General features: G+C 53.4%; 1 protein-coding gene across 1 annotated transcript in view; it reads left to right on the top strand.

Moving 5' to 3' along the window:
- LOC144951235 (uncharacterized) overlaps positions 1–11,434 on the top strand; it is a 129,991-nt gene that overhangs the window by 11,064 nt on the left and 107,493 nt on the right. The window contains exons 7-10 of the mRNA XM_078881385.1: positions 5,797–5,916; positions 6,644–6,905; positions 7,359–7,468; positions 8,724–8,921. Of these exons, the coding sequence (XP_078737511.1) occupies positions 5,797–5,916; positions 6,644–6,905; positions 7,359–7,468; positions 8,724–8,921 (690 nt within the window). The remainder of the gene's footprint in view (positions 1–5,796; positions 5,917–6,643; positions 6,906–7,358; positions 7,469–8,723; positions 8,922–11,434) is intronic.

Below are 11,434 nucleotides of genomic sequence, written 5' to 3'. Positions count from 1 at the left end.
AACAGCACTTGCCTCAACAGTCTGTTAATGCTATATAGGGGAGCTTTGTATTTGTATGCGGCCTTCATTGATGCTACTCACAGCACTTGCCTCAACAGTCTGTTAATGTTCTTAGGGTTTTTTCGGTAAAGTCACGTAGGTAAAAAAATTTTCAATTAATAAAAGTAAAATAAAATAAAAATACTTTTATTAATTTAAATTTTTTTACCTACGTGACTTTACCGAAAAAACCTAAGGAATATGAATCCTTGCAGTCACGAAAGCTTCAAATCTAGAATGTCTGTTAATGCTATATAGGGGACCTTTGTATTTGTATGCGACCTTCATAGGTGCTACTCGCTAACAGCACTTGCCCCAACAGTCTGTCAAGGCTATATGGGGGATCTTTGTAAATGTAAGTGTGTGTGTCAATGTGTTGTGGGGAGCGGTAGTGTATCAGTTAGCGTGCTGCCCTATGAACCCGGTGACCCAAGTTCAATTCTTTACACTGGCCAACACACTTCTTCTGGCATAAGGTATTCCAACGGGTGTAAGGTAATGTTGGGGTGCTGATTCCAAATCTGGCATCAGTTTTTTTTCTATCAAATATTGCATTTTCAATAAAAACTGCGGAAGAAAAATATTAAATAAATGTGGATATCTACATAAAATTATATTATAAACACGCTATCCTAAAAATACAGCGTCATATTTTATCACTAAAGCAGTCACTGACTCGCAACAACTTGCAATCATAAGTGACAGAGTTAATTTCGGGCAAAATCAATGAAAATGGGGTACGCCGATAGCATAAAAATGAGATGTGATAGAGCAAATCTGAGCTCAGATTTGGAATCGGCACCCTGAAATTCGTCTAGAACAGCTGCAAAAGTCCAGGCCAGAAAACAATGTTTTTTTTGTTGACCAGTGTTATCGGAACCTGCCGGGGGCCTCCCCTAGGTCGACTCAGCCTCAAATGAGTACCTGGTGCGGTGTGTAAACATCTCCGCTGGGGAGACAAAGGCGGCCGGACGTGGTGTTGCTGGCCTTTCGTAGGCGCCGCTCGCTAACAGCACTTGCCCCAGCAACCTGTTAAAGCCTACACGGGGGGTCTTTGTCTTTGCTTTACTTCGTGGGTCTCTATCTTTCCGTGCTCGGCTCTTGATTTGCAAGTCTCTCTCCGCTCTCTCTCTCCGCGTCTCTCCTCTGCGCTTCCCGTGCCGTCACGCGTCTGCTCTGGGTCCTCTGCTCCAAGCGCCAGCGCTAGCGGCACCGGTCCAGGTGCGTGGACGCGGCGCCAGCCCCACCGCTGAACAAAACCCTCCCCGGGGGGGTGACGCTCACAGCTAGCGCGGGGGTGCCAGGGTCAAGGCTCGCACACCCTAACCCTTCACTCTTCACCCTCGAACCCCCAGGCATAGCGAACCCTCGAAACTCAGCCTTACCTGGTGCTCACACGGCCCTCAGCCTGACCTCATCATCAAACCTTGCCTCGACCCCATCCTGACCTCACCCTGAGCTCATCGCAACTTCACCGTAACCCCAGCCTCGCATCGTTCTTACCTTACCCTAACCCTCATCGCATCCAAACATCCTCCTAACCTCAGCCTAATGTTAACATCACCGTAAACTCTTTTTAAATCCTTTATATTAAGTTCACTTGCTTGCTTGCTTACGACCGTGCAAATCTTTCGGTCGTTTTTTAACCCACTTCGCGTGATCCAATCGAGCTGACATTTTGCACACAGACTCGTTGTGCGTGACAATGTATTTTCGTGAAAATTTTTGTTCCAAAATTTTACACTTTATAGGAAATGTTTTTTTATATTTAATTACCAATTGCTTAATGGTGGCAGCCATTCATCTGACTCATAGGTGGCAGCCATCTCAAGCCAGAGGACGAGAGGACTCTAGCCGCCACGCATATAAAGGATTTATAGTGAAAAGCTTTGTTTTTATGGGTAAATTTTTTAAACCCCTAACCTCGCCCGAACTCCTCGCCTCACCCAAACCCTAAGCCGAGCCAACCTTCTAACCTCAACCTTATAATCACACTGACCCTACCCTGACCTCACCATCAAAGTCTTGATCCTAATCTCACCCTGACCTCATCGTAACTTTAGCACATCCTTCATTTAACCTCACCCCAACCTTACCCTAATCTCATTGAAAATCCTTATCTTAGCCTAATATTAACATACCGTAACCTCGTCCTAACCCCTAGCCTCACCCTCATATCACGCTAACACCTCACTCTGACCTCACTAGAATAATTATTGTCACCTAATCCTACCTATATCCCTAACCCTGCCTCTAACCCTGATCTACCCTTAACCCTTCCCTACCTGTAACCCTTCCCTACCTGTAACCCTACCCTACCTGTAACCCTTCCCTACCTGTAACCCTACCCTACCTGTAACCCTTCCCTACCTGTAACCCTACCCTACCTGTAACCCTTCCCTACCTGTAACCCTACCCTACCTGTAACCCTTCCCTACCTGTAACCCTACCCTACCTGTAACCCTTCCCTACCTGTAACCCTTCCCTACCTGTAACCCTACCCTACCTGTAACCCTTCCCTACCTGTAACCCTACCCTACCTGTAACCCTTCCCTACCTGTAACCCTACCCTACCTGTAACCCTTCCCTACCTGTAACCCTACCCTACCTGTAACCCTTCCCTACCTGTAACCCTACCCTACCTGTAACCCTTCCCTACCTGTAACCCTACCCTACCTGTAACCCTTCCCTACCTGTAACCCTACCCTACCTGTAACCCTTCCCTACCTGTAACCCTTCCCTACCTGTAACCCTTCCCTACCTGTAACCCTTCCCTACCTGTAACCCTTCCCTACCTGTAACCCTACCCTACCTGTAACCCTTCCCTACCTGTAACCCTACCCTACCTGTAACCCTTCCCTACCTGTAACCCTACCCTACCTGTAACCCTACCCTACCTGGAACCCTTCCCCACCTGTAACCCTTCCCTACCTGTAACCCTACCCTACCTGTAACCCTTCCCTACCTGTAACCCTTCCCTACCTGTAACCCTACCCTACCTGTAACCCTTCCCTACCTGTAACCCTACCCTACCTGTAACCCTTCCCTACCTGTAACCCTACCCTACCTGTAACCCTTCCCTACCTGTAACCCTACCCTACCTGTAACCCTTCCCTACCTGTAACCCTTCCCTACTTGTAACCCTACCCTACCTGTAACCCTTCCCTACCTGTAACCCTACCCTACCTGTAACCCTACCCTACCTGTAACCCTACCTGTAACCCTTCCCTACCTGTAACCCTTCCCTACCTGTAACCCTACCCTACCTGTAACCCTTCCCTACCTGTAACCCTACCCCACCTGTAACCCTACCCTACCTGTAACCCTACCTGTAACCCTTCCCTACCTGTAACCCTTCCCTACCTGTAACCCTACCCCACCTGTAACCCTACCCTACCTGTAACCCTTCCCTACCTGTAACCCTTCCCTACCTGTAACCCTACCCTACCTGTAACCCTACCCTACCTGTAACCCTTCCCTACCTGTAACCCTACCCTACCTGTAACCCTACCCCACCTGTAACCCTACCCTACCTGTAACCCTACCCTACCTGTAACCCTACCCCACCTGTAACCCTACCCTACCTGTAACCCTACCTGTAACCCTACCCTACCTGTAACCCTACCCCACCTGTAACCCTACCCTACCTGTAACCCTACCCTACCTGTAACCCTACCTGTAACCCTACCCTACCTGTAACCCTACCCTACCTGTAACCCTACCCTACCTGTAACCCTACCTGTAACCCTACCCTACCTGTAACCCTACCCCACCTGTAACCCTACCCTACCTGTAACCCTACCCTACCTGTAACCCTTCCCTACCTGTAACCCTACCCTACCTGTAACCCTACCCCACCTGTAACCCTACCCTACCTGTAACCCTACCCTACCTGTAACCCTTCCCTACCTGTAACCCTACCCTACCTGTAACCCTACCCTACCTGTAACCCTTCCCTACCTGTAACCCTACCCTACCTGTAACCCTACCCCACCTGTAACCCTACCCTACCTGTAACCCTACCCCACCTGTAACCCTACCCCACCTGTAACCCTACCCCACCTGTAACCCAACCCTACCTGTAACCCTTCCCTACCTGTAACCCTACCCTACCTGTAACCCTACCTGTAACCCTACCCCACCTGTAACCCTTCCCCACCTGTAACCCTACCCCACCTGTAACCCTACCCCACCTGTAACCCTTCCCTACCTGTAACCCTACCCTACCTGTAACCCTACCCTACCTGTAACCCTACCCTACCTGTAACCCTTCCCTACCTGTAACCCTACCCTACCTGTAACCCTACCCCACCTGTAACCCTTCCCTACCTGTAACCCTTCCCTACCTGTAACCCTTCCCTACCTGTAACCCTACCCTACCTGTAACCCTACCCTACCTGTAACCCTACCCCACCTGTAACCCTTCCCTACCTGTAACCCTTCCCTACCTGTAACCCTACCCCACCTGTAACCCTACCCCACCTGTAACCCTACTCTACCTGTAACCCTTCCCTACCTGTAACCCTACCCTACCTGTAACCCTACCCTACCTGTAACCCTACCCCACCTGTAACCCTACCCTACCTGTAACCCTACCCTACCTGTAACCCTACCCTACCTGTAACCCTACCCTACCTGTAACCCTACCCTACCTGTAACCCTACCCTACCTGTAACCCTTCCCTACCTGTAACCCTACCCTACCTGTAACCCTACCCTACTTGTAACCCTTCCCTACCTGTAACCCTCCCCTACCTGTAGCCCTACCTGTAACTCTACCCTACCTGTAACCCTGCCCTACCTGTAACCCTGCCCTACCTGTAACCCTAACCCTGGCAGGGAGCAGGTGAGTGTCACACCGCACAGGGTGCTCTGTGCCATCTGGCTGCAGTTGTGATTCCTTCGTTGGCGTTTGGGTCGTTCTGTTCTTACTTCCTTCGTTCAGTTCCCATTCCCTCTCCTGGTCGGTCGACTCATGCAGATGCCCTGGCCTCCACCGTAGACTTAGCCTGACAATGTGACCTTTAACCCAGAACCTCTGACCTCAACCCCAAACACCGTAACCCTCCACTCTTAATTCATTTCAGCTTTCCATTGACCCCGAAACCCCTAACTCTTTGAAACCCCTCACCTCTCGACCCCTGACTCCGAACTCCTTACCCCTTATACAACTCTTAGTTCTTTCGGTAAAGTCACGTAGGTAAAAAAAATGAAGTTAAAATTAATCAAAATAAAACACTAAAAGCACGACGTTTCGGAGGCAACACAAGCATCCGTCATCAGGTGGGACCGTCACAGCCAGATTTGTATTTAAGAACTTGCATCTTGGAATCCCTGCCTCACTTGATCCAGCAAATCTGGCTGTGACGGTCCCACCTGGTGACGGAGACTTGTGTTGCCTCCGAAACGTCGTGATTTTCATTATTTTATTTTTATTAATTTTAATTTCATTTTTTAACCTACGTGACTTTACCGAAAAAACTACGAGTATGAATCCTTGCGGTCACTAAAGCTTCAAATCTAGAATTCTTACCCCTTCCCATTAACCCCTAACCCCTAACCCTCTCTCGCCAACTCCTGAAACCCACATGCCTGGCTCTTAACGCCCAACATCTGACCGCCTAGCCTCTAACCTGTCACTCGTGACCCCTTCCCATTATCCCTTGCCCGTTACCCGTGCCCGGCCGTGACCCCATGACCTGTGACCCGTGCGTGTCTAACCCGTGACCTGTGACCCGTGACCCGCGTGCGGCTGCAGCTGAAGCAGAAGATGTTGGAGCTGACGCACGCATGCCAGAAGCAGTACGAGCTCGAGCAGGAGCTCGCCTTCTACAAGATAGATGCCAAGTTCGACTCCCTGGGACACGCGCCGCCCCACGTAACGCCCCCACGCACACTCGCTCACTCGCTCACTCTCACTCGCTCACTCTCACTCGCTCACTCTCGCTCGCTCACTCTCACTCGCTCACTCTCACTCACTCACTCTCACTCGCTCACTCTCACATTCACTCAGGCTCACTCTCAATCACTCTCTCTCACTCACTCTCACTCGCTTACTCTCAATCGCTCGCTCTCACTCGCTCGCTCACTCTCACTCACTCGCTCACTCTCACTCACTCTCACTCACTCACTCGCTCACTCTCACTCGCTCACTCTCACTCGCTTACTCTCAATCGCTCACTCTCACTCGCTCACTCTCACTCGCTTACTCTCACTCGCTCACTCGCTCGCTCGCTCACTCGCTCACTCTCACTCGCTCGCTCACTCGCTCGCTCGCTCACTCACTCGCTCACTCTCAATCGCTCACTCACATTCACTCAGGCTCACTCTCACTCACTCACACTCACTCGCTCACTGTCACTTAGGCTCACTCTCACTCACTCACACTCACTCTCACGGCCTTGGACACATGCCACCCCACGTCGCCCCCACTCATCTGCACATGTGCACGCATGCTAATGCGCAAAACTTGCGTGTGCACGTATGCACGTGTGCATGTGTGCACACGTTCATCTGCATGCCCACGTGCATGCGTGTGTGTGCGTGTGACCGGTCGTGCGTGCGTGTGCGTGTGTGATGGCGTGTGCGTGCGCTCTTGCCCGCAGGCCGGCGGGGACGACGACGACGACGAGTCGCCGCAGCAGCTGGCGCCCGGCGAGAGCCCGTACATCGGCAAGGCGCGCTACAAGCGCAACGAGTTTGCGGGAGAGAGCCGCGTGCGGCTGTCCCCTGCGCGCCACGCGGCACTCGGCTCCGTGCAGAGCGACGGCGCCGCCGCCGCGACCCCAGCGCCGGGCGCCGGCAGCGGGGACGTCACGGACACCGTCGATCAGCAGCTCGCGCTCAAGCGGCTCGCGCTCGCCGAAGGTACGGCGGAGGGCACGGGGGAGCAGAGGTCGCAAACGGCTACCCGTACCCATACCCGGCCGTACCCGTACCCTACCCGTACCCGGCCGGGTACGGGTAGGGTACGGGTATCGGGTACCCGATTGCGAGCTCTGGGATGAAGCCATGTTGCAGGCGCAGGTGGGTTGATTCTAGGAACTTGAATTGTGAGAAGAGACAAGACGTTGGGAAATGAGTGACAAACGGTGACTCACCAGTGACTCACGGCCTACCCGTACCCGGCCGCACCAGGGTCGCAAACGGGTACCCGTCACAATCGCCGCTGGGTTAAACAAAGGTGCCGGGCGTGGTGCTGGCCACCCACCCCCTTGCGTGCCACGCCGGCCTTCATAGGTGCTACTCGCTACTAACGGCACTTGTCCCTGCATTCCGATAAGGCTACACGGGAGGCCTTTGTCTTCGTGCCGTGTGCAGCCGAGCGCCGTCTGGCCGAGCTGCTGCAGGAGGTGGAGGCTGCGGAGCGCAGGAACCTGGCCGCTGCGCAGGAGCTGCAGCTGCTGGAGGACGCGGCCTCCCAGGGCAAGGTGAGAGGCACAGCACAGAGCCAGAGCCTACCCCTGACCCTGTGTCTCTATCTCTAACCCTGACTCTAGCCCCTAACCCAGAGCCTACCCCTAACCCTGACTCTAACCCTGTGTCTCTATCTCTAACCCAGACTCTAACCCCTAACCCAGAGCCTACCCCGGACTCTAGCCCAGAGCCAGACCCTACCCCTAACCCTGACTCTAACCCTAACCCAGACCCTACCCCTAACCCTGACTCTAACCCTAACCCAGACCCTACCCCTAACCCTGACTCTAACCCCTAACCCAGAGCCAGAGCCTACCCCCGACTCTAGCCCAGAGCCAGAGCCTACCCCGGACTCTAAGCCTGTGTCTCTATCTCTAACCCTGACTCTAACCCAGAGCCTCACCCTGACTCTAGCCCCTAACCCAGAGCCTACCCCTAACCCTGACTCTAGCCCAGAGCCAGAGCCTACCCCTGACTCTAGCCCTGACTCTAGCCCCTAACCCAGACCCTACCCCTAACCCTGACTCGAACCCTAACCCAGACCCTAACCCTGACTCTAACCCAGACCCTACCCCTAACCCTGACTCTAACCCTGTGTCTCGCTATGAGTCTCTGAGAATGGGCAATAGAGAAGAGGTGAGACTTTAAGAGAGGAATGGAAGGGGGTTAAGGAGTGGGACTGCTTCATGTACGGGGGCAGTGTTGAGTCTATGGGTAGTGTTGAGTCTATGAGCAGTGTTGAGTCTGTGGGCAGTGTTGAGTCTATGAGCAGCGCTGAATCTATGGGCAGTGTTGAGTCTATGAGCAGTGTTGAGTCTATGGGTTGTGTTGAGTCTATGAGCAGCGCTGAATCTATGGGCAGTGTTGAGTCTATGGGCAGTGTTGAGTCTATGGACAGTGTTGAGTCTATGAGCAGTGTTGAGTCTATGGGTTGTGTTGAGTCAATGGACAGTGTTGAGTCTATGGACAGTGTTGAGTCTATGGGTAGTGTTGAGTCTATGGGCAGTGTTGAGTCTATGTGCAGTGTTGAGTATATGGGCAGTGTTGAGTCTATGGGTAGTGTTGAGTCTATGGACAGTTCTCAATGTAGAGGGGGAGTTGATTCCAGTGGAGGGGTGCAAGTTGGGAGAAGCACCACAAACGGGATTGGGCACAGGCAGAATCAGGGACAGAGAGACAGAATGTTGCGAACGCCGACGGTCCATTGTGTAGCACTCGCCGGTTGCGTACGCTCGCTCACTGTCGCGCGCATCTGCGGCGGTGGCGAAGGCGCTGGAACAGCACCGCGAGGCCTTGCGCCGTGCGCTGGCGCGCAAGCTGGAGCTGCTGGGGCGGCTACGCGTGGAGGCCGAGGAGCTGGAGCGACGCCTGGAGGCGCAGCGCACGGAGCTGGGGCGGCGGGGAGCACAAGCGGCGCAGCTCCGGAGGGAGATCGCAGAGGGGCGCGGGGAGGACGGGCGCGGGCACGTGAGTGGCACGCGCAATGACGCTGGATGCAATTACCAGCGAAACGTCGTACTACTCAAAAAATTGTTAATGTTGTGGTTTCACGCTTCAACTGCTGGATGCAATTAGCAGCGAGACGTCGCGCTACTCAAATTGTGAATGTTGTGGTTTCACGCTTCAACTGCTGGATGCAATTAGCAGCGAAACGTCGCAGAACTCAAATTGTGAATGTTGTGGTTTCACGCTTCAACTGCTGGATGCAATTAGCAGCGAAACGTCGCAGAACTCAAATTGTAAATGTTGTGGTTTCACGCTTCAACACACCGGTGGGCTAAAGCAGCGAACTATTTTGTCTTTTGTCAACGTGACACTTTTTTACTGATTGGCCGTGTCGGGTGGTGGAGGGTTACGACACATTTATAAATAACGCGATCAAACACCCAACAACGTTGATTGTGAATAATATTGGTCGCGGAAGCCTCACACGTGTTAAACTGACGCAGGGGGAGGATTGGCACATAGAGTGGCATGCACATGGCACGCACATGGCACACGCACACGCAGAGACGTGTGGGGAGGACGGGTGCGTGTACGTGAGTGGCACGCACATGGCACACACATGGCACTCACATGGCACACGCACACACGTGCTCGGAGGACGGGTGCATGTACGTGAGTGGCACGCACATGGCACACACATGGCACACACATGGCACACACATGGCACACACACGTAGAGATGCGCGGCGCTAAGGGCCACTCGTACGCTAGTGGCACACAGTGGCACACGGGGCGTGCGCGTGCGTACGGCCCAGTGCTCGTGCCGTGTGTTGCGAGTTCTGCCCGGGTCACCGTTGTTGTTGTTGTTGTTCTGGGTTGACACTCGTGACGCCGCGTTGGGCTCAATGAGCATCTCAGTGGCGGTGACTGAGCCTGGCTCAACTGCGGCAATGAATCTCTTCGTTAGCATCGGACGATCCCAATACAACGTGGATCTGTAAAGCGGCTTGTGCATGTGACCGTGTCTCATGTGACGCCGCACAGGAACGAGGCGCAGTCGTAGGGCTCTGTGTGCGTCTGTGGGTCTTTATGTGAGTCAAAGGGTCTCTGTATGAGTCTATGGGAGTGAGAGAGAAAGAGCCGGTCAGTAATATATCTCTCTCTCGGTGAGTCGGTGTCTACGGGAGAGGGAAAAATTAACCCGTAAAAGCAAAGTTTTTCACTATAAATCCTTTATATGCGTGGCGGCTAGAGTCCTCTCGTCCTCTGGCTTGAGATGGCTGCCACCTATGGGTCAGATTATTGCCTGCCACAATTAAGCAATTGGTAATTACATATAAACAAAAAATTCATAAAATGTTGAAAATTTTGGGGAAAAATTTTTTTCACGAAAATAAATTGTCACGCACAACGAGTCTGTGTGCAAAATGTCAGCTCGATTGGATCACGGGAAGTGGGTTAAAAAACGACCGAAAGATTTGCACGGTCGTAAGCGCGCAAGCAAGCAAGCAATTGAACTTAATATAAAGGATTTAAAAAAGAGGCAGTCATTTGGGGTTCTGTGTGGGGCAAAGAGGCTTTGTGTGAGTTTACGTGTAAGGTATGTGTGATGTGTGTTGTTATTGTGAGTGTGATGCGGGTGTGTAATGAGTATGTGATATCTGTGGTGGATGATGTGTGTGATTCTATTGTATGCGGCGTGTGTAGTGTTTGTGTTATTGTAATGTATATGATGTGTGTGGTGTTTGTGGTGTGATGTGTGTGTGATGTGTGGTGTGTATAAAGCGTGTGATGTGTGTGGTGTGTGTTATCGTGTGGTGTGTGATGTGTGTTATACTGAGTGATGTGTATGTGTGTGGTGCGATCTGTATCGTGTTTGTAGTGTGTGGTGTGTAACACATTCCTCCTGCGGAGGGAGCTGGTAGGAACGTTGGGTTGCTCGGTCAATGGCCTGCAGGGTCAACGGCGGCGTGGTGTATTCCGCAAATATGCCCGACTGTGAGGGCGGGCACAAGCCGGCGTGAGTAGGTGAAACGTTGAGTTTTATAAGGGCACCACGGGGTGACCAGCCCCTCCCCACCCAGCCCCACCCCTCCCACCCCCCACCCAGCCCCACTCTCCCCACCCAGCCCCTCCCCACCCTCCCCTCCCCACCCAGCCCCTCCACACGCAGCCCCTCCCCACCCAACCCCTCCTCACCCAGCCCATCCCCACCCTCCCCACACAGCCCCTCCTCATCCTCCCCACCCAGCACCTCCCCACCCTCCCCACCCCTCCCACCCCCCACCCAGCCCCACCCTCCCCACCCAGCCCCTCCCCACCCAGCCCCTCCCCACCCAGCCCCACCCCTCCCACCCCCCACCCAGCCCCATCCTCCCCACCCAGCCCCACCCTCCCCACCCAGCCCCTCCCCACCCTCCCCTCTCCACCCAGCCCCTCCCCACCCTCCCCTCTCCACCCAGCCCCACCCCACCTATTTTTGGATGCACGACGGACGGACGGACACAATAATCCCCTGTGGGCTGGTGGAACCA

The sequence above is a fragment of the Lampetra fluviatilis genome, chromosome 61 (assembly GCF_964198595.1).
Source record: "Lampetra fluviatilis chromosome 61, kcLamFluv1.1, whole genome shotgun sequence".
In the NCBI taxonomy this organism is placed as follows: Eukaryota; Metazoa; Chordata; class Hyperoartia; order Petromyzontiformes; family Petromyzontidae; genus Lampetra; species Lampetra fluviatilis.
Note: the sequence above shows the minus strand (reverse complement) of the source record. Positions and strands in the feature narration are given on the sequence as shown.